Source organism: Solanum stenotomum, chromosome 12 (assembly GCF_019186545.1).
Source record: "Solanum stenotomum isolate F172 chromosome 12, ASM1918654v1, whole genome shotgun sequence".
Taxonomy (NCBI): Eukaryota; Viridiplantae; Streptophyta; class Magnoliopsida; order Solanales; family Solanaceae; genus Solanum; species Solanum stenotomum.
In genome coordinates, this window is record NC_064293.1 from 1344884 (window position 1) to 1369415 (window position 24532).

The window sequence follows — 24532 nt, forward strand, 5'->3', positions numbered from 1 at the left end:
ATTCACTATACAAAAGAAAGTAATATATGTTGAAGGAGTGTATTCTTTTGGTTGAGTTTTGGATCTTCAATTAATCCGAAGTTGTTTGAGTTGTACAACATTGTTGGGTTGTTATGTCCTGAAGGGAACAAGTCAAAAGATATACTATTGTATCAATGTAAGATATGTCATAGTGGGCTTTAATCTACTTAAAGAGAGCGAGATATTCACGCCTTAGCCTGAATATTTTTTAATTTATTTTAGTTATTTTATTTTCAACTGTAATTTATTGTATTTATGATATATTAAACCAACATAGCGTGCCACGTAAGCGGGCCTGAGTTTTTCTTTTATATATATGTATAAGATAAGATAAGATTATTAGTTTGGTTGAATACAAAATTTAAGAATATAATTTTTTTTAAAATAGATTTTATGATCTAAACTAAAGGGGTGAATAATATATATCGAAAAATAGTTCTATCTTTTTGCCTTAATCATATCATAACATTCCTACAAAGGAGTTCGTTAAGGATAAAATAACAATATGTTAAAATTAAAAGTTACTAAAATACAAAATAAATAATATTAAAAAGAAAGACATAATTGAATTAAAACTATGGGAATTCTTTATTTTTTCTTTTTCATATATAAAAGTTTTATGTCTATAAAGTTTACTACTTTGGAAGCAAATTTAAACTTTTCAAACTCTTGTGATGTGAAATATGCAAATATCTTCCACACAAAAGAAATATCTGCCCCCAAACTTAAAAGGAAGAAGACCTTACCCTTTTTCACCACATTTTCCTGTGGAAAAAATGCATTCTTCTACTCTGCCCATACAAACCATTCCCACAAAAAGCATAAACAAATTTCTAAATCAAAGAGCTCATTTTCCAAGTTCAGGGAAATCCCATAACAAAAATACTTGTAATAATTCTGTCATATGCAGAGCTAATAGTAGTTCAATCACTGATTTTGACCTGTATGATCTTTTTGGAGTTGAAAGTTCATCTAACCAGGCACAGATTAAGCTAGCCTATAGGATGCTTCAGAAGCGATGCCACCCGGATATCGCCGGACCATCTGGACATGAAATGGCTATTATACTCAATCAAGCTTATGCTCTTCTTTCCGATCCTGTTGCACGTATGGCTTATGATAAGGTCAGTCCATATACTTCCCTTGTTGTATTGTGCACCTTTTACAGAAATCACTGTTATTCCATGGAGATAAGAGGTGCATTTAATCCATATGTTAATGCATTAGATCATTTATATTTGAGTTGGTAAATATGATATACGTCTATGTTTAACCCGGGTCTAAAATGTCGAGAAGACTCAATTAATGTACGATATAGATAGCTAATTAGCTAGTATCAAATGAAGCATGCTCTTAATTAGAGTCTAGGAAGGGGAAACATAAAAATATGAGTCTAAAATGTCGAGAAGACTCAATTAATGTATGATATAGATTAACAAATTAGCTAGTATATATCAATTAATCAAAAAATATTTTTTAACTTCTTGTACAGCAATCAGCATTTGTACTGCTCTTACATGAAGCATGCTTTAATTAGCGTCTAGGTAGGGGAAACATAAAAAATAAAAGGCAAGAGTTGATATATATGTTTCTCTTTTTGATGTTTGTGTATGATGCAGGAAGTGACAAAAATAGCAGATTTAAAGGGGTACACAGGAAAACCTTTGTATTCGGCATGGTGTGGTGAAGATAATGAAGAAAGAGCTGTGTTTGTTGATGAAGTAAAGTGTGTAGGCTGCTTAAAATGTGCTTTGTTGGCTGAAAATACATTTGCTGTTGAATGTTTGTATGGAAGAGCCAGAGTTGTTGCTCAATGGGCTGATACAGAATCCAAAATTCAAGAAGCTATAGATGCATGTCCAGTTGATTGCATCTCGTAAGACATACTATATATATACTACTATCGTAATTCATAATATTATTCTGAATTCTTTCTTTCTTTCTTTCTTACTTACATGTGAAAATTTTCATAGAGTTGTTGAGAGGTCAAATTTGGCTGCACTTGAATTCCTAATGTCCAAGAAGCCCCGAGGCAATGTTAGAATTGGCGCTGGCAATACAGTTGGTGCTCGCACCTCCAATATATTTGATGATCTAGACAAATTTCAGAGTAGATATCAAGGTGCCTTCAACAAAACCAATCCTAAGGTAAACCTAACAATTGTTCTTCTTCTTTTTTTTATGCAAACAAAGCCATTTACAAGTGTTACTATCTTTCAGGCTTCAGAAGAGGCACGAATATCAGCATTTCAAGCAATCCGAGCAATGTCAAATTTATTCTACTGGCAATCACCAATTGGAGGAGCTGCAGAAGCCATCCATGCTTTGGTACCAGTTAGGAGAAGGCTAATTGAACCCGATGTTAAGAAGCTCAGACATGTTGTAGAAGCTATGAAACAAGTCAAAAAATCAACAGTTAATCAAAGTAGCAACGCTGAGTATTGGTCTCCATCAACTCCTGAACTTGCGGTACCAACAGACACTAGTTTGGTAGTAGATGAAGTTGATTCCTTCCCCAAATTGCCGGTGGAATTCTATGATGAAGCTTTCTCACCTAAGGAGAAACATCAAGGTAGTCCCTGGCTCGGGGTAGTGCCATTCACAACAGCAACAGCAGCAGCAATTATAGTTTGGATAAAACTTGGAGAAGAAACGACTGTTAGACTCAACGATCATATTGGTGGTTCTCTAGCATTAGACATTGTCAACAGCCCATGGCTCAAGGTCATTCTGGCAGGTGTTACATGGTATATGATTGGTATGGCACTAGTGGAACTCACGGGGACAATTCATAGTTTGTTTAACCAGGACAGAAAATTGTGAGAAATTTCATTCCGGAAGATAAACGTGTAACTGGAAGGCATATAAATAAATCTTGTAACATAAAATGTAAGTTTAAATTATTATATGGTCCAATCAATTTTTAAAAGTTATTGTATAGTCTAATCAGTTCTTGTCCTAATCTGTCTCAAAAAACAACATATCTAATCCCATATCTAATCCCAGCAGATCTTGTTATCAAACCAAACGGATGACACAAAATGTGGTCAACCACACACACATGCACACTAAATTAAGAGCCCATTTGAATGGACTTGTAGCTTTTGACTTAAAGTTAAAAGTCACAAGAAATTTTAACTCATGACTTATAGCTTATTTTTGAAATTTTAGACTAAAATCACATTTTTATTTAACTCAAAACACTAGAAAAGTATTTAAGAATTATTTTATCTTAAAAACACCAAGCTAATGAATGGTTCCTCCATTGCATAAACAAAGGATCCAACCATTCCATTATTGGAACTGGGGATGGGAAATGCTATGCTCTATATCATTGGTAGAATTAATTGAAATAAGTAAATTGTATAGAGAATAATAGCTACCTAAACAGTTAAATATTTTCCCTAATTAGCATGCTGAAGCGGAAACCACAAAACCACAATTACAGAAAGGTCAATATAATAGATAGATCATAAAATGGTTTCACAAAGAGTTTAGTCTTTCCACTTGCAACAATGGAAAGTTATTGTACAAATGGATCTTGAAAGCAACAGAATCGGTCTAATGGAAACCACTTAGCAACCGTATGTTACAGTTCAGTCATAAATTGCAGCATATTCCACAAACAAAATACAATATCAACAGACACTCAGTAACGATACTTGGTAGAGTAATCTTTTGGTGCAATAACTAGACCACGGCCCTTTCGTGCACCGCGATACACTGTCTCAACAATATCAATGAACTCCTGTTTATCTTTGAGTGCCCAGTTGATCTTGTTATTGTTTCCTGTGCCAAGATCAATCATGATGTGCTTGTTCCTGAAGAAGAACATGATAGTTGATGGATCGTACAACTCATACATCGTGTTAAAATCAGGGACCTCTGTTATGTCCACCAGGTATATCACAGCAAAATTCTTTAATGTATCTGCAACTGAAGCCAGCACCTCGTCCATCTGAAATGCCAGAAGAAATACAAACCAGATAAAACAACATAAGAGATTTTTACAAATTTTACAGCAATGGAAATATGAGAAGGGAAAAAAAAGAGGAAGTGAAGAATCAAAATGCCACTGAGAACCCTCCTCAGGAGAAGAGAGCAGCTAAATGATGTTAAGTTACTGCAAAGTAATGCATCAATTAAAAACATCAAGTATGCCCATATTGCCCCAACCAACTAAAAAACAGCTGCTGATAAAAGAGAGGTCTGGGAAGATATCACTAAAAGCCGATGTGAGAAGCTACTGAAATGGAGAACACAAAGAATTAACAGCAGAAAAAACAATCCACATCCAATTAAACTGGACAGGAAATGACTAATGCACTAGTTCCGGCAGTACCTGACTTTAATCAGGTTTTCATGGTGGAAACTAATGCATGTCAATCTGGTGTAGGGGGCAGTATTAAAAGATGCCCAATAGCATTCTGAATAAGCTCAAGCACCTAGACATCAGAGAAAATCTAGATATGAGAGAGATTTTATGACACCACTGAATGTTATAGACAAGTGGAGGCACTATCTGCACTATAAGAGCTGATCGCCTTACCTGCAGTATTGGGTGGAACAGAAGGTCATTACTGCTTATTTAACAAAAAGGGCTCACTAAGCTGCATGGTCTGGATTATGAGACCCAAATAACAGGGAGCTGAAAATAGCTCACTAAGCTGCATGGTCTGGATTATGAGACCCAAATAACAGGGACCTGAAAATAGAGTTGTTGATCCACTATCAAAGAGAAATGAGGATGAAACTATGCACAAAGAGACTGGAGGGTAACAGGCCACAAGTTATTTCTCTTTTTTTTAATGACAAAGGAAACCCGCAGCCGCTACACTTTAGGTAAGCACAGGGTAAAACCCCCGCTCCTATGCAATAGCTCAGAAACCACACAGGAGAGGTAACCCGCACTAGGCAAGCCCAGTGTGAGAGCTCAACCCACAAGGTAAACCCCTTGCTTACGCTAGCAAGGGGTTTCGAACTTGAGACCTCCAACATGGAAGTCCCAAGCCCAAACCACTGGGCCACCCTGAAGGGTGGCCAGGCCACAAGTTCTTGTCCTACATGGGTTCAAAAGATTCAACACTGCTATGAAGGAGCAACAGAGTACAGAGTACAGACCTAATTACTTATAGCTCACACCACAGATTCAGAGAAGCGACATATCTAGCTTACAATCTGTAGTGTACCACGAAGAGAAGGAAAAATGTATGTTGGCAATACAGGAGAATTAAGACATCAAATACTCAAGCATGAACCACCAGTAGGTAGGTAATCACGTCATGTAGGCACATTTAGGAGCACTTCTCCTGAAATAACTTTAACGAAAATGTGAAACCCAAGGTAGCTGTCATGAAGAAGTGTATCAGAGAAGCAAGAAAGAAAACATATCCTATCTAAGGCTTCTATAACTCTTACCTCTTCACCAGCCTTGGAAGAGGTTCATTTTGTGATAGTAGAAAGGTTGACGAAGGGGTACAGAAGCTAAATTAAATCCCTGAAACCATCCTTTCTGACAGAGATGGGATAATTTAGAGCAACTGCTGGTAGGAATTATTATTTCAAGTTACTGGGAACACAACTATGTTAGCATAGCTTATCACCCTCAATCAGATGGACAGGCTTAGACAGTGAATGAATTTACAGATACCTATCTGAGATGCATGAAGATCATAGGCTCAAACAGTGGAAGCAATGGCTTGGTTTAGCTGAAGTGTTACAATTCAAACTTCCATAACTGTTTGAATTGTGCACCATTTGAAACATGGAATGGATCTTCACCAGTCACCACCCAAGATATCAATTGGACCCTTATTAAAAGCTAATGTACCAGCAGCAAAGGATTTCTTAACCCAGAGGTAACAAATGCAGCAGTTACTGAAAGACAATCAAAAGCAAAGCACAAGAAAGAATGTAATTTAATGCAGATATGCCACAAAACTGAGTGAGAATTTATAGTCCGACATCAAGAAAATACAAATGATCCGGAAAAAATTGAAGTTTAAGTTATATGGCCCTTCAAGGTTCTGGATAGGGCAAGGTGGCATACAGATTGGACTGAATTTCTGACCCTAGTGCACCCTGTATTGCACACATGTATATATGTGCTGAGCAAAGATGATCAATTTCTGGTTCAACCAGTAGCAATCTTGAAGAGACGGTGGGTCAAGCACACCGGCCAACCAAGAAACTGTTTGCATAACGACTTAGACAGCAAATTACTTGACTCAATCTGAAACAGGATAATCCAAGATATACTAAAACCTCTTAGGAAAAAAATTACTCATTCTAGGAGGGCATGCACTACTTTTTAAAGTTCTCTTACTAGTTTTTTTACTCTCTTCTTAATTTCTAGTTTAATTTGTTTTTGGACAACCATTATTTTTCGTTGTGAAATAAATTATCTGTATTTTTTTGGCATTTATCTAAATTAATTTTTTATTGTGCAGGAATCGGGATCATGATAAAAGATTTATCAATATTAAGAGGCTTGGTGATCTTATCAAGAAATTAGTAGTGACAAAGAAGCATGGAACTTATCCCTGTGTTTTCTTGTGAAATTTGTTATACTTCTGCAACTGGCAATTGGTACAGTTGAGAGAGCTTTCTCGGCAATGAAGTTACTTAAGAATGATATACAAAATAAATGAATGATGAGCTTTTGAGTGGTTATTTGGTGCCATAAGTACATTTAGAAGTACAAAGATTAGTCAAAGAAAGTTTTTGAATGGTTATTTAGTGTTTTAAATACATTTAGAAATATGAAAACTTGTAGAGGGAAGTATTGCAAGAGTTGAGAGAGCTTATATAGAAAAATAAGTATTTAGTACTATTTTTTTTATTAGAAGGTAACATAGGTGTTTAGCACTATATCTGATGAGACTATTATAAATACATTTCAAAATATGAAACTCACCGAGGGAGAGTTGTAGTGATTTATACAATTTATGTTTTACTAATATGATTTGAATAGTTATGCTGTTAATATGATGTTATAACAATTTTCTCTTTGATGAAATAAGAAGGATACCATTAAGAAAAAGCATCAAGAAGACGCAAGCATTACAAAGAGATTATCAGCTCTCAGTAAGGCAAACAAAAGCTATCACAACTTTCAACATAAATCTATGGAACTGATAAATTCTAGGAAAGATTCAACAGTAATTACAGAGGAGTGGTTTTACCCAACTAAAAGACTAATCAAACAAATAGTCTTAAGAGAGGAAATGGGAGTTGAGATGCCATCAAAACACCCTTTGTTCCTCTCTATCCATTAACACCACAAGATACAAGCAGGAACCAAAGACCAAATCTTTTTGATGGACATCCCAATTTTCTAGGAACTCCAACACACAAAAGCTTCTCTCAAGGAGCCTGGCATGGCTCAGTCAATGCAATGAAGAAACAAGTGGTTGATAGATTATGGGTTGAACAAGCATACGTAGCATATGTTGGCTATATGAAGCTTCCTCATAAAATTGTTTTGTCCACTTTCACTAAATCTCGACAACGCTTACAAAATATTTTGTATGCCACTGCACTTTGCACTACTTGGAATAAAAAGAAATGTTTCTTTAAGGGGGGTAAATAAGTTGCAGGAGGATCATTGTGGCGTCAGCCAGTGGATCAAACCACAGAGTAGTGAAAAATATCAGACCAAAATGAAAGTTGGAAAGGGTCAAGTGCTTTTGATTCCCCTAGTACCTTTGGTAGTCAGAAAGAAGGAATCAGTCTAGCTAGAGTAATCCACAGGAACATGGTTTGGGAAAAGTCATATCATTTTAAGGATAGAAAGCTGATAGTAGGAGCATTGTGTATGTTATATCTATCCAGCTAGTTTTACTTTTTCAAAGATTGGAGCTAGTAAAAGGGGCACTTTTACTCAAGGACATCAAGACACCGTAGATGTTACAGCTATCTTTATCTTAACCTTTTTTCCGGAAGATGTCTTCACCTTAATTAGAAATTACAGCAATAAGGTTACTGCAGCTATTGGCCTTGGCTTGGAAAACAAAGGCTGAGAGATGAGCATTCTTGTCCTTCAACCGAGAGTAGAAGCATTTGATGTCAATATTCAATGTCATAAAGCAATAGTCCTCTCCGCCCTGGGGTTTCTTCTTAGATGGTTGTATTTAGTTGTGACATTTCTCATATGTTCAAGTGGCAGAAAACACCAATACTTGAGCCATTGCAGGAGCAATGGGCACATGCTTCTCAGTAATGATTCATATGGAATTAGCACAACCCGAATAGGACCCATATTACCCAACTTATATTTTGAGCTATTACAACTCTTAATAGCATTAGATGGACTTAAGAACAATAACATTTGCAGCCGCAATGAGAAAATTTACTGATTGGGAGGAAATTGATTATCACTGTTCGATTCATTTCCAACCTTGAGAACAACGTCTCCTAAGGGGATGGAATGCAGCAATTTTGGGTAGATTTGCAATCAGGTTTACAGTCTCGGGTTAATTAGATGTCTTTCAACTAGTTATTTTAGTCTCCAAAAGTTTCCTTTGGTTAACTAAACTCATATATAGTTGTAGAAGCACTAGAGACCCACATGGGATTTTTTGAGAGGGTTTACGAGGAAAGGACATGGAATATTCCAGCTGTCCAATTTAGCTATCTATCGTAAATACCAGGCGAAGTCATATTCCAGATTATTATCCATGTTCAATGAAGAAAAACCTCATATCCTTAGCCTGTTTCTCGGTATTCTGCAAATGTTAATTATGTTTGTAATTGTGTTATGCAATTGCAACGTTATTCGTTAATAAATACAATTCTATATCTAAATTGGAATATCAATAAACATTACAGAAATATCACAACTAATTGACTATCCTAAGAAATTAATCAAACAAAATTCGCAAGAACAAAACTTGGATGGTTCACCTCAATCAAACAGGTTCTATGGTTAAAACTAGAATAATCGAGAATATAGAAAAACTAGGGTTTTCCTAACAAACTTAAGAACCCATCAAAAATTCGAGATTAGGGGCATGAATACCTGCATACAAGTTTCGTCCCAGTCATGGCCGAAGCGGATAATGACAAGGCGTTCCTCTTCAGCGAGAATGGCTTGATCGACGGCCCATCCTGAGTGAAGGTGAGGCAACAAGTACGACATCTTTCTGAGTCCACCAAACCAGGGTTTTCTCACTTATTAATTTGAAAAACCTAATATATTCTTCACCCTCCCCCAAACCACCCACTCATTCGCCAAAAAATATTGATATTATTTTTTTAAAATAAAAATAAAAATTGTACCGTATCCTATTTAACCGTTCGCTCCTAATTTATTTATTTATTTTTATATTTTTTTCATTTTGTGTTAGATATGTACATATATTCTTAGTAACTTTATCATGTACCGATTATAACATCAATAAAAAAAATTATTTTAAAAAAATTCTTGTGGCAACAAGTAAAATATATTTGCGATATGTATATATCTAACTCAAAACGAGAAAAAAATTAGAAGCGGAGTGTTAGGAGGAGTGAGTAGAATATTTAAAAAATAATAATAATAATATCTAAATTAGTATTTGAAGGGGGAGGGAGATGAAGTAAAAAATAAAATTGGGNATTATGGTGAGAGGAAGTGATGGAGTATGGTAAAAAATATTTTACATTTTATTTTATAAAATAATATTATTATTTTTTTAGACAATAATTTTTAATCTTTAATATTAAATAATACTTAATTTTTTTAATTTTTTTCAAGCTAAAATTTTTTGTTCATGTGGAGTGTGATGTAACATTTTTTTAAGTAAAAGATAGAGTGTATTACACACTCTATGATGAGAGTGTTATAAAAGAGAGATGTGTGCTTCTCAAACTAATAAGTAATAGTTTAGGTATGAACTTACACTCTCAATAGTTTAAGTATGAAACTCAAAAAATATATATAGTTTAGGTGCATTTTTTACACTTATCTCAAAAATGCTCTTGTTATTGTCACAAACCAAAATAGTCCTTTTGTTATAAAATAACTAGCTTAACAAACTTATATTGATAAACTAGATTTAAAAGAAGAACAAGAGAGAGCATAATCTATTCCAAACTTTCTTCTCTTCATTTGTGAATGAAAGTAATGGCTATTTATAGCCAACAAGTAATATACAAACCAACACTTGTCCATTAGGAAGTTATCCACTTGGCCAAGTGATGACACAACTCAAATGAGTGGCCCACATGGCATCCATTTAGTATGGCAAGTGATGACAATCAAAGGGGTGACCCCACATGGCATCCATTTAGTTTTACAACACTTCCCCTTGAATGTCCATGTAAAAGGAAAAGTTGAAGGAACAAAAATATACATAGATTTTCACAACACGCATTGTTTGTTGTCTCATTAAAAACCTTTCTAGGAAAATCCAGTGGGACAAAACCTAGACTAAGGAAAAAAGAGTGCAACGCGTATTTTGCTCCCAATGATAAAGACCACGATTCAGATTCTCAAGTCTTCGCATTCCAATCTTGTGCACCATCTTCTCAAGAGTTGAGGCTGGTAAGATGTGGTGAATAAATCTGTTGGATTATCACTTGAACGAATTTGTTGTACATCAATATCATCGCTCTTCTGAAGATCATGACTGAAGAATAATTTCGGTGAAATATGCTTCGTTCTATCTCCTTTTATGAAGCCTCCTCTTAATTGAGCTATGCATGCAACATTGTCTTCAAAGAGCATTGTGGGTACCTTCACATCACACTTCAAACCACATCTTTCTTGGATGAAATGTATCACTGATCTCAACCATACGCATTTTCTACTTGCTTCGTGAATAGTTATTATCTCAGCATGATTTGAAGAAGTAGCGATAATGGACTGCTTCATAGATCGCCATGATATAGCAGTACCTCAGTATGTAAACAGATAGCCTATTTGAGATCGAGTTTTATGTGGTTCAGATAAATAACCTGCATCTGCATGACCAATAAGATCTGCACTATCTTTGTTAGTATAAAATAGATCCATATCACTAGTCCCCTTTAGATTTCGCAATATATGTTTAACTACATTCCAATCTCTTCGTGTAGGGAAGAACTATATCTTGATAACAAATTAACAGAAAATGTATGTCAGGTCTCATAGCATTAGCAAGATACATAAGTACACCAATTGCACTAAGATAAGGTACTTCAAAACCAAGAGGTTCCTCATTCTCTTCTCGAGGTCGGAATGGATCTTTACTCACTTCAAGTGACCGAACAATCATTGGAGTACTTAATTGATGTGCTTTGTCCATGTAAAATCGTTTCAAGATTTTCTCAGTATAGGTAGATTGATGGATGAAGACCCCGTCTGCTAAATGTTATATTTGTAGATCAAGACAAAGTTTTGTCTTTCCAAGGTCTTTCATCTCAAATTCTTTCTTTAGATATTCAATTGCCTTTTGGACCTCTTATGGAATTCCGATGAGATTAATGTCATCAACATAAACAACAAGAATAACAAACCCGATGTTGTTTTCTTAAAAAAATACAAGGACACATTTATATAATCTTGGTTTATCAAGTACTCACTGAGGCGATTATACCACATACGCCCTGATTATTTTAAGCCGTATAATGACTTTTGTAATCTGATTGAACACATTTCCCGAGATATTGAACTATATGCTTCAGGCATTTTAAGTCCTTCCGAAATTTTCATATAAATTTCATTATCAAGTGAACCATAAAGATAAGTTGTAACCACATCCATTAATGTATTTCGAGGTTTTCATGTACAGCTAAACCGATGAGTTATCGAAAAGTTATTGCATCCATAACCGGTGAATATGTTTCTTCATAGTCGACATTGGGTCGTTGAGAGAATCCTTGCGCAACAAGGCGTGCCTTGTATCTTACAATTTAATTTCTCTCATTTCTTTTTTGCACAAAAACCCATTTATAGCCAACCAATTTACACCATTTGGGGTTTGGACTACAGGTCCAAAAACCTCACGTTTAGCAAGTGAGTTTAATTCTGATTGAATTGCCTCTTTCCATTTTGGCCAATCACATCTTCATCGACATTCTTCGACATATTTAGGCTCAAGAGCCTCACTATCTTGCATAAGATTAAGTGCAACATTATATGCGAAAACATTAGCCACTATAACTTTCGATCAGTCTAAATTTATCCCATCACCCGTAGAACTTATTGAAAGTTCTTCATTCACTTGAATCTCGGGTTCACTGATCTCTTCAGGAATATCAGGATTAATCAGATCTTAAATCTCTTTGTGGGATTCTTTTGTAGTGTCATTTTTCGTACTTCTTTTTCTAGGATTTTTATCCTTTGAACCCAATGGTCTACCATGCTTTAGGCGTGTTTATGATTCAGAAACCATGACACTTGTAGATGGTCCTTTTGGGACATTAATCCGGATAGGTACATTCACTGTAGGAATATGTGACTTTGTTATCCTTTTTAAATCAGTAAATGTGTCTGGCATTTGATTTGCTATGTTTTGCAAATGGATGATCTTCTGGACCTCCAGTTCACACATAGGGGAACGTGGATCAAAATGAGATAATGATGAAACGTTTCATGCAATTTCATTTTTAAGTTCCTTTTTATCTCCCCCTAATCGAGGAAAAGTTATTTCATCAAATCGACAATCTGCAAATCTTGCAGTGAATAAATCTCTCGTCAATGGCCCAAGATAGCGAATTATGGAGGGTGAATCAAACCAAACATATATGTCTAGTCTTCTTTGGGGGCCATCTTAGTTCGCTGAGGTGGTGTGCTAATGACACATATACAACACATTCAAAAATTCGTAGATGAGCAATATTTGGTTCATGACCAAATATCAATTGTGACGGAGAATATTTATTATAATGAGTTGGTCTGAGATGAACAAGTGATGTTGCATGTAAGATAGCATGACACAGTAGTGGGCAACTTAGTTTTCATAAGTAGAGGTCTTGCTATCAATTGTAAGTGCTTAATAAATGACTCAACAAGGCCATTTTGAGTATGAACATGAGTTACAGGATGTTCAACTTTTATCCCTATTGATAAGCAATAATCATCTAAAGCTTGGGATGTGAATTCTCCATCATTATCAAGGCGAATTGCCTTAATGGGATAATATGGAAATTGCGCTCTTAATCATATCATTTGTACCAATAATTTTCGAACACCAGGTTGCGAGATAATAAGAGGCACACATGAGACCATCTTGAAGATACATCTATTAGGACCATAAAATATCTAAACAATCCGCTAGATGGGTGAATAGGTCCACATATATCCCTATATATACTAACTAAAAATTTAGGGGATTCGATGTTAACCTTCATTGGTGATGGTCTAGTAATCAATTTGTCTTGACAACAAGCATCACATGAAAACTCATCACTTGTAAGAATCTTCAGATTCTTTAACGGATGTCCATTTGAATTTTCAATGATTCGTCTCATCATTATTGATCCAGGATGACCTATTCGGTCATGCCAAAGCACAAAAGTTTTTAAGTAAGTAAATTTCTGGCATACGATAGAGTGTGCTTCAATTGTACTTATTTTTTGCATAATACAAGCCAGAAATAAAGTTGATAATTTCTCCAACACATATTTTTGGTCTAAGACAATTTTGGTAATACCAAGATATTTAACATTCATTTCATTTATTGTCTTAACATGATATCCATTTCGGCGAATATCTTTAAAACTTAACAGGTTTTTTGGGGATTTAGAAGAGAACAATACATCTTCTATAACAAGTTCTGTCCCCTTAGGCAGAAATATAGTAGCTCTTCCGAAGCCTTCTATTAAGTTTGAATTACCATAAATTGTAGTAACATTTGCTTTCCTTCTAAGCAAGTAAGAAAAGTATTTCTCATCTTTGAATATGACATATGTTGTTCCACTATCAATTACACAAATATCTTCATGATTGATCATTGATCCAAACAAAATTTGAGAGGTATATACTCTTCAAGATATAAATGAAGTAAACATTAAATTAGTATAACTAAAAAAGCATTACACAATCTTTTATTTAATTACAAGACTAGGAAAACATATTCATACTAGTTCATTCAAAGGATGGAAATGAAATATATTCACATTATTACAGACCCATCACCTATCAGGTGATCTATTTTTCCTTCAGGATTCTCAAAGAAATCTGCTACATCTAGATGCATGGTCACTACAACAAATATGGTATATAGCTACGAAATTATTAGCTACGATATGAAAATCGTCACTAATTGTTCGATTTTAGCGACAAGAATTACTTTTTGTGCTTAAATATATGAGATACATACTTTTAGTGACGAAACATTAAAATCCGTAGCAAAGTTTTGTCCACTTAACTATACATTAATCTTATTTAGTCTTTTAACTATTTAAAATCAAGTTTGGTCGCTTAACTATATACTTATCATTTTTAGTCCCTTATCTATATACTTACTAGTTTTAGTCTTTTAAGTATTCAAAAATTTATTAGGTTTGATCTCTGACTATTTTTTATACAAATAGTTTAGGTTTATACTAACAGAACTCATGTCTTTATGAAATTAAATGTTTAACCCATTTTTCCAGCCGTTTCTCTTTTTCCACTATTTTTTCTTCAAATTATTCATAAGAAAATAACCTCAACCTCAAGGATTAAAAATAAAATTCACGAGAAAAGAAGATAGAAATCCTGATTTTATTCAATGGAGGATGAAATAAAATATACTATTGCTGCTAATGACTTACAAATATCAAAATTCATTATAAAAATAAAAGTGTTATTACTCGTTAAGTATAGAGAGATATTTATTTATATTCAATAGAAATGATTTTTTTGTAATCAGAATAAAATTAAAAGTTCTTTACTCACATATTTTAATTCTAAATTTTGTACTCCAGGGACTTTATGGAAGGAACTTGTTTAATATTTTAGAAGTTTAAATTTATATCCGTTTTTTTTTTGTAATAGATTGATTTTATTACTCTATTTATTTTATTTTATGTAGAGAAATTTGAGTAATAAGATCAAATCTTTTATTTATTTTATCTGAAAAGAATTAAAAAAAATTCACGTTGATTATGAATCGTTAACCGCTAAAGAAGAAAATTTTTAGGTTGAATTGTTGAATTTAACTTCTTTTTATAAGAGTAATTTAAAGAAGAAATATCAGGGAGAGAAACAATTGAAAATGGTTTAAAACATTTAATTTCCTAAAGGCATGAGTTTCGTTAATATAAATCTAAGTTATATGTATGAAAAATAATAGCTAGAGACCAAACTTGACAAAATTTTGAATACTTAAAAAAAGACTAAAAATGATAAGTATATAGTTAAGGGATCAAACTTATAACATTTGGGATAGTTAAAGGACTAAATCTGATAAATGTATAGCTAAGAGATTATTTTAGACCTACTACAATAGTTCATGGGTCATTTATGCCATTTCCTCTTCATATATAATTACAAGTGACAACTAACAAAAAGAATAATACAAGTGTTTCATAAGAAATAGACAGAGTTCATTTGTTAATTAGCGAGGAAAAAAATTAAAACCAATGAATTTAGTCAATTTTGTAAAAAAGAAAAAAAAATCATCAAATTTCTTAAATTACATAATTATAAAATGAATCATTTGAAAAATACAATCCAGGTTATAAACAGAAGCGGACCCACCTGGTTGCGTGAGGGTGCACGTGCACCCAATGACTTTTAATTTTACTATGCACTTCATACATCATAACTCATTTGGGTGAACCGATTAAAGTTGTGGCGTTTTATTGTGTAACTGCGAGTTTGAGCCCACCTAAGGGGCTAGTTTTTTTTTTTGTTTTTTTTCCTTTTTAAGCATTGGTGCTTCCTGTATTTTCAATTCCGGTCATTGCGAGTTCGAGCCCAGCTAAGGGGCTGATTTTTTCATTTTCTTTTCCTTTAAAGCAGTGGTGCCCCCTCTATTTTCAATTCTTAGGTTCGCCTCTAGCTATAAGTATCGTGAGGGGGTAATATTCTAACACTAGATCTCTAAAATTTATGGGTTTAAAACTTTTTATTTTTTATTTGATACACTTTCATTGATAAAGAAGATAGAAAAAAATAATTTCTCAAGTCTTAGTGCTAATTTTTGTGTGTGTTAATCGATTTTGCGGTTGGTAAATTGTGCAGACTTTTGTTCTTTTCTTATTCTCAAATTTTAAATATATAAAATACTGAAAAAACAAAACAAACAAATTAAAATGGAAGAACCACAAAAAAATTTGCAAATATATATATATGTAAGTGTGGAAGCACACATGTGATAACATGCATGTTGAGGTGATTATCCACACTTATATATTAGTAGTCGGTATATTTATCCACACTTATATATTAGTAGTTGATATATATATATATATTTGTGTATAGTACAAATATGTATTTACTTCCTTTAAACTAGTTAGCTTTATAATTATGTATACTTATTAATTATCTTATGTTTTGATAAATATTTTGTCTTGTTTAAATTAAGAAGCTCAAATAATTAATCGTTTAATTATTCGTCTTATTTCAATTTCGATTGAATTTAGCTAATTGATTTGATTTGACTATATTCGAAATTCAATTAGCTAAATTCTAATATATTAGGTCACTCAAATAGGCTAAATTTGCAATACCTTTGCCATATTTAAATCCACTATTCTGAAACTCCTTGTCCTATTAGCCAGAATATACATACATCTATATTCTCCACACACACAAAAAACCGTACACCACACCTGTTGACATTCAATTTTGATCGACCTACAACCTTTTTCAAATTGCTATATGATTAAATATGTATTTTGTTAAAAAAATATATACTTTAACGTTCATAATTTTAAAAAGTATTATTTTACTCTATTATTTCTTATCGATTGCTAAATTTGAAATAATTACTTTATTTATTTATTTAAATTATGATGTTTAATTGTGTTTATTTTATATAAATTTTATTTAATATGTGTGAAATGTTATTAATCAAGTAGCAATTCATTTCCTCTTCTACCAAATTATTTAAATCATAGCTTATTCTATTCAATTTCTATTTCAATTCTAGCCTTTTCTCCAATTTTATGTCAATTCTAGCCTACTTAATTTTCAGCCAATTCATAAATTCAACTTTAATCTCATCCATTCATTTGTATCGATCAACGACCACAATTTGATTTCTATTTTATTCATTCCTATTTCAATGACATTCACCCAACAACCCTACTTTTCATTCTCCACTCTCCTTGAGAACAAACACCGCCCCTCTTTCCTTTTTCCAGTTGACGCACCACCCACACCCTCACCGGCGTCCCTGTCTCTTCGTCGGCGAAGTGTCGCCGGTGGACCACTTCGCTGGTCTACCCTCTCCTGCTCTTCCTTCCCTCTCAACCAGACAGCCACCAAATCGCCTCTCCCCTCCCTTCTTCTCCTTCCAGTAACTTCTCCACCAAAAGACTGGCGAGTATCGCCAGCTTCAGATGTCCCTTGTCCTCTCATCTCCGCCTGACACCAGCGAGGCGAGCATAACCGCATCACAACCTACTACAGAGAAAGTTCTGTACCTAAGCACCAGAGGCTCCTTATCGAAGGATCATTTTATGACTGTAAGAATCTGTCCATGGTATAATCATTTAGCTATTCATTGTGTGCTCGATTAATTTAGATTCATGAATGGTCCTGAGATTTGAAATTAGGTCAGGTTTGGGTTTAAGTTCGTCTGATACTTGTCCACAAATGTTGTGAATTCTGGTTCAACCTTGAACTTTTCTATGATTTTTGCTCATTGATTATACACTGCCACTGTGAGATTTGATTATTCAATTACATGTCTATTTCCTTTCCTTTAAACGATAACCTTTAATTATTTCTGAACCGTGTTTTAAAGTTATTTGCTTAAATTTGAATTTGTGGCAAATTCAGTACTTAATTTTGGTGAGCTTGTGAACATTCTTAATTCTTAGTAACCTATGATCACTTCCATTTTTACTTGCTTCTTTTCATATCAATTCAAATTATGACAGCCTACTCTTTGTGGCTGAATTTATTACCTTCCGTGATTCATGACTTCTCGTCTGTTTCCTTTGATTGCTCGCTGAAACAATGTTACTATTTGTTAATTATGGTAAGTTGTCCTAATTGATTGAATTGTTGTACTACAAGGAGCGATTTTAGTGATCTGATATGAAATCGTGTGATAGTCTCGACATTTGTTAAATTCAGTTTGATTTCTTGCATTTATCTTGATTCAATTTTGTTAATAAAGGAAAGATATTTCCCTGATTTAGCTCTAATTGATTCCTTGCATTTTACTGTTAAGTCTCTATTTTACTATATAAGGAGCATTCTTCTCTTTCTATGGGATCATGAACAGCAGCCCTCGAGCTTTCTTTCCCTCAAAAAGAATAACTGATACAAAGATCACTGGAAAAATAGCCCTTGAGTTCTCTTTCTCTCCATAGAATAACTAATCACGGATCACCGATGAAAGATCCCAAAAGGCTCTCTTCCTCTTTTACAATATAACTAGAAGGCCTCGATATTTCTAAAGGACCTATCTTTCCTTTGGATATTGATAGAAAACATCATTCTTTCTCTATTATTTTCTGTTTCCTGCTGGTTGCTAAGCATTAGATAACCTTGATTGCTTTATACTTATATCTTCCTCGACATAAGCACTGCTCAGAATTCTTGAGATTCTTGTGATCTTGATCTGTTGAGGATCGGATACGAATTACGGACACGGTTGACTGAGTTACTGGAACATCAAAGTGTGCTTCCTTATTATAATCTTGGTCTCATCACTGGTTAGTTTTCTTAATGATGCATTCAATATTTAATGTAGTAGTTTTGTATATCTGTAATTGTGAATGGTTCGAATGCGCTAAGTATTCTATGGAAAATGTCCAGATATGTTATCCTATATTCATATATGTTAATACTTTTAAAGTTTCTTGCCCCAATCTTAGTTGTTTGAATCTATGTTAATCTTTTAACTGAAAATAAATGTCCTGATACTTAAAATATGTTTTGAGTTTACTTTTCTCCTGATTGTATGTTTCCTTTAGGATAACTGTTAAATTTATATTTGGTTGTGTATGTGAAATGTTTGTCTTTTAGTATCTGGCATATCCATGGTTATAGGATTAAATTTATGTCATTATATCTAGGCCCCCTTAAGGTCATAAATCTCTTTTCTGTGAAATGATCAGTATTTGTGAGTCCAAATATCTCAAAAGGAATGTGTCATCACGTACTTAGCCTTCTTTTGGAGAATAGGTCTTGAAAGAGATCGTGCCCCCCTTCCCTCCATATTAGAGAGGCATGAATGTACTTCATCAAGGAAGGCTGCATCTTTGCCAAAAGCTTAGTTGAAATAGAGTTAATTCAGTTAACACACACTTGTAATTTTAGTATATATGTCCAAATGATGTGATGAAGGTAAATGTCAACTTAATCAATTGTTGGGTTTCTTGTTATGGATTGCATCCTCTCTGTATCAATGTCACATGAAGTACAATTTTGGTTATTATTCTTGTTTGACATAACATTTTTGGTTGCTTCTTCTTAACATTATATTCAAGTATCTAATCATGTTGTGCTTAATTTTGATGGCAATATTGGTGTCCACAGTTTTAGAGTAAGTAATGTTTCATGGAATTTTATTAAGTATTTGGTGCACTTTATATCTGTTATCGCTGATAGACCAGCCATTTGTTTTCCCCCCATTTTCACGCCTATGTATTTCAATACCTAAGATCAAGTAAATTATAATAAAGATGTGACACAACAAATGTTTAGCGACAAGTTTGTGGGTTTATTATCAATGCACACAATAAATGTGTACTTTTTTATTACACATTTTCACTTGCTTTTTTCATCTGATCATATCCTGGATTAGTCGATCATCATTTCAAGCTAATTACATTGTTGTTTTCAGGTTTGGTGAGTGTTTGATACAACTTTTAGAGAGAATTGCAACACAGATCAAGTGATTACATCTCTCTACGTCAACATTTTATACAGATCTCCACTAGCCTGCTCTCGTATTTGAGTGATGCTTTGTATTAGTGGTATTAATCCTCTCTTCTCTTAATTTTTTTCAGCATCTCAGATACTATACTAATCCAATGTGAGTATTCAATTTAGGTATACATTGAGAATTAATTCTTATTTCCTAGAATGTTGGATATAAATTCGTGTTCTATTAGAAACAAAAATGAACCGTGGAAGCCCTTTCATGGTTTATGTTTATGCAATTGAATCGATAAGGAGATAACCCGTGAAATGCACTTAGTTTTTTGGATGGCATAACTGAATCGATAAGGAGATAACCCATGAAATGTACTTAGTTTTTTGGATGGTTAATTGAGATTTATATTAAGGAAATAAAGTTCTAATTAGACATAAAATTATACAATTTTACTGCACTTTGAATATATACATGCTTAAATTGATAGTGTAAAGCAACTCAGTAAACTAATTATTTTTTAACTTAAAGCTGATGCAAATTTTCTAAACCAGTAACTTCAAATTCTCATGAGAATTAAATGAATTGATTCTGTTGTCTTTTGGAGATTTTATTCTCGTGGAATCCAAATTTTTTCCTTACTTGCGATATATTTAAGAACTATTATGAAGACTGACAATGTAAAGATAAATATCTAAGTTGCATACAGTTTAAAAAGGAAAACTCAATCATCCATGAGTATGATTAACTTGACTTCTTTATTCAAGGAACATTTTTCTTCTTGCTCGTTAGTTACTTCCCACTCTCTTTGCTACTTTGAGAAAGTGCTTCTTGTAATCTTGATGGTGGAACATATTGTTTTCCCATTCTCTCGATGAAGAGTGGCCTTGTACCTTCTCTGGAATGGTCACTAGTATCTTCTAAAATGAATGCAGAACTCCTCAAGTGGTCTTGTGATATACTTGGTAGTTTGTTAAGTTGATTGTCCTACAATATACAAAAGAAAATAAGTCAGCTCGTTAGGTTTGATACAAACAACATAAGTAGATAATAAGAAAAGGTAATTACAATTTGTTCAGTTACAAATGAGAAGCTGATCTGCATTGATATCACACTCTCAATAATGGTGTTTGAAACATACAATAAGAAAACATTTATTTTTATTATCATTATCCTTGTGGAGAAAATCATTTTATTTGATTACTTACTTCTGGTATTGCATCTAAGTGTAGAAGGGCCTTCTATTTTGACTTGTTGAAGGACTGGTATTTGTTGAACTTCAGAGTGGTTACTTCCCATAAGAATAGGGCACTCTCTACTGTTGTGCTCTAATTTTTCCACATGATTCACACTTCTTTTTCTGCCCTTTCTGGATGTTTATAACAAGGTACGCTTTCTAGAAGCTGATTTTTTTTTAATTGTCTCATCAATTCCTCTCTTCCTTAGTTTCTTGGTCTGGCTGGTTGTGCTTTGTATATGGGTGGCAGAGGTGGTTCAATCCTTATCTTAGGCCATTGCTCAATGCTGGCAATTGGCAAGATAGATGGACTATAACTTTTCATGTACTGCTCAACTGTGTAGCATTCATGAGCATATATTTTGGGTTCATCCTCTTAACCCATATAGCTGCAATAGCATGAATACAAGGTATTCCTATTAAATCCCATCTCTTACAAAAACAGGTCTTCTCCATAAGATCGACGGAGAATAGTCTAAGATAGATGTCCTCAATTTGATAGTAGAATTGGTCAGATTTAGTGGCAATACATTTAGCAGCTTTTGCCTTATTTTCCTCTAGCTTTAACACGATTTCCGCACAGATTTACTAGCAATACTTCATCATACTATCCCTGTTCTTTTGAAGTCTGGACATCATATAGATCCTAATTAATTCAAGCACTGTCCAAATATACTTATCTTTTGCATGTAGTAGTACACTGTCGAATGACTCACACAAATTGTTTAATAATACATCACATTTTGGAAAGAAGAAAAAAAAGCCCTTGAATAGTGGATCTGTGGATGGGAGGTTTATTACTAAATCATTTAGGGGCTTTTGATTCTAATTTTTCCATCCCTTCTACAGAATTCATGTTTTGCCTGGTAACTTTTTATAGGATATCTTTCATTGTTTGTCCTCCAAGACCTTCAGTTTTGAAATAGTTGTTTAGATGCCTCATACAAATTCTGTGCGCAATATGTGTCATTATTTCATCAAATGCAGATATTAAACCCTTTTACTTGTCAGAAGTGAAAGCCCATGTAACATGGTTTTGTGAGATTCATAAGTCCTCATCAAGAAGTGTAAGAAATCATCTCCATGTTTCCTTCAATTCACCTTCCACTACTGTGAATGCAATTAGATACATGCTGTTTGCATCAACGCCTACTGTTGTTAATAGCTGACTCCCTTTTTGGTGCCCTTTCAAATGACATCCATCAACCCTTATTATGTAGTGGGTGGCCCTCAGAATCAACCACATCATAGTTTCATTGGTCTTTATCTGTGTGCTTGAAAAATATTTCCACCTCTCTACTGTAAGGTATTTCATTGACAAAGTTATATGTAAACCAGTCGATAACTGCCTTGTATTTGTCTCAAAATAAGGCCCAAACTTGAACCAAAATTTCACTTTTCTATCATTAACTTTCAACTTTTTCATACACCGTCTCATCTGAATGATGGAATTTTCATCTCCCTTACAATAATAGTAATACGTGATCTGTCCATCAACATAGTTCATCACTGGCTCAAACACCCACCAACCCTTATAATGATAGTGTGCATATTTGAATCTTCAAAGGGGTTGATAGTTGATAGTGTAATTGAAGGGTTTGGATTTTTTTATCAATCAACATTGAAGATTTAGGCTAATTAATTTGATCAAATACTTACACGTTGATGTGAATTGTAGCCCACTTGTATAACGGAGTTCCATTGTCAAACTAAATGAATTTGTTTCTCTTTAACAGGTGCATTGAATTATTTTAGGTGTAGCAAGAGGAGTTGCTAAATCGTGTTCTCACATAAGAGGATAGGCAACTAAAGAGAATAATTGATCATCAAATAACAAATAATATGTCACTATTATCCGTGTATTAGAGGATTGACATCCTAATGGAATAAGGGAGGAGGGCTGGATATGGTTGTGTATATGAAAAGATGTTATGGAACGATTTGTAAACTTGTTCATATGAGCCTTATAAAACTAGGCATTTCAACATATGAATGGCAATGTGTTACAAAATTTACTTTTGAATCTAGTATGAAAAACTTCAAATTAGATTTTTATTTTTTCTCTTTTTCACAGGTATAAAAGGTGAGAATTGAATTAAGATTGATGGCAAGTTATGTGTCACCACATTATTGGTACTTTTAGGAGGAACTTTTACTTAATTATATGTCTTAGTTTAGGAGTAATATATAGTATGTTATTTTTGAGAATGTATTTTTTTTTTTTTTTGAGAATGTGGAGTAATATATAGTATGTTTCAGTTAGATTTTCTTACTATTGGACATATCTTACTTTTATTTAAGGAGTTTGTAATGATGTATTAATCTTAGTATAATTTTAGTTGTTTTTAGTTATATGATCATGGATGAATTTTATTATTATCTAGCATAAAATTAGTGACAAAAAATGTATCCCTTTTTATTGAAATAAATTAGTTCATCACAAGTTGACTACCTTCAATGACAAAATTGTATTGCCCTAGTATCCTTTTTTATTGAATACAAATTAATTTTTTATTTTGTGACAATTGTAATTGTCACTAATCATGATAATTTATAGTGACAAAATATGTTGTCTGCAAAAGCATTACTTTTAGTGACAATAATAGATTTAACCACAAAATTATTAACCTTTTTTGTAATAAGAAATTTGTCCCTAATTTATACATTTAAGGACAAATTATTTTTTGTATATAAAAAATAGTCATTAGTGACGGTAACATTTGTTCAACCACGAAATACATTTTAACTTTAGCGACAATTGATGTTGTCACTCATTGAACTATATAATTAGCGATAATATAATTTTGTCGGTAGTAATAACCTTTTTAGTGAAAAAATATACTATTAACTACAAAAAATTTACACTTTTTATGACAAATAAAATTGTCACAAATATTTATGCATTTGGGGACGATTTTTCTTTTTGTAGTTAATATAATACTTTTAGTGACGAAGCACTAAATCGTCTTTGTATACTTTTAGTGACGTACGTTTAGTGATGACTGACTGACGAATTTTTTTTCGTCACACAAGATTTTTAGCGACGAAATATGATTTATTGATGAAGAAATTATTTGTCCCTAATAATCGAATTTGTTGTAGTAATCGCAATTGTATTAAAGTTGTATTAGATATGTTTCATAATTGTATTAAAATCATGAACAATACATTCATAATACATATTACAAATCTCACTCCTTTTTTAGTGATATCAACCAAAATAATTTAAGTAACAAACTTGTAATACATTTATAACATAGACACAATATATATTGCAACATCACTCATGTTCTTAGAGATACAAACCAAAATAATTTATAAGACACAT

At 33.3% G+C, this 24532-nt stretch overlaps 2 protein-coding genes across 2 annotated transcripts; one reads left to right on the plus strand and one right to left on the minus strand.

The window, feature by feature from the left end:
* The first annotated feature begins 689 nt into the window (after positions 1-689).
* LOC125846716 (chaperone protein dnaJ C76, chloroplastic) lies at positions 690-2967 on the plus strand. The gene is made up of 4 exons (XM_049526295.1): positions 690-1145; positions 1641-1897; positions 1995-2169; positions 2242-2967. The coding sequence occupies exons 1-4, from the start codon at positions 705-707 to the stop codon at positions 2842-2844; spliced, it is 1476 nt and encodes a 491-aa protein (XP_049382252.1). The 5' UTR covers positions 690-704; the 3' UTR covers positions 2845-2967.
* A 496-nt stretch (positions 2968-3463) lies between these two features.
* LOC125846733 (thioredoxin-like protein YLS8) lies at positions 3464-9244 on the minus strand. Its single transcript, XM_049526325.1, has 2 exons — positions 9041-9244; positions 3464-3979 (listed from the first exon to the last, which is right to left on the minus strand). The coding sequence occupies exons 1-2, from the start codon at positions 9158-9160 to the stop codon at positions 3671-3673; spliced, it is 429 nt and encodes a 142-aa protein (XP_049382282.1). The 5' UTR covers positions 9161-9244; the 3' UTR covers positions 3464-3670.
* Positions 9245-24532: the final 15288 nt, after the last annotated feature.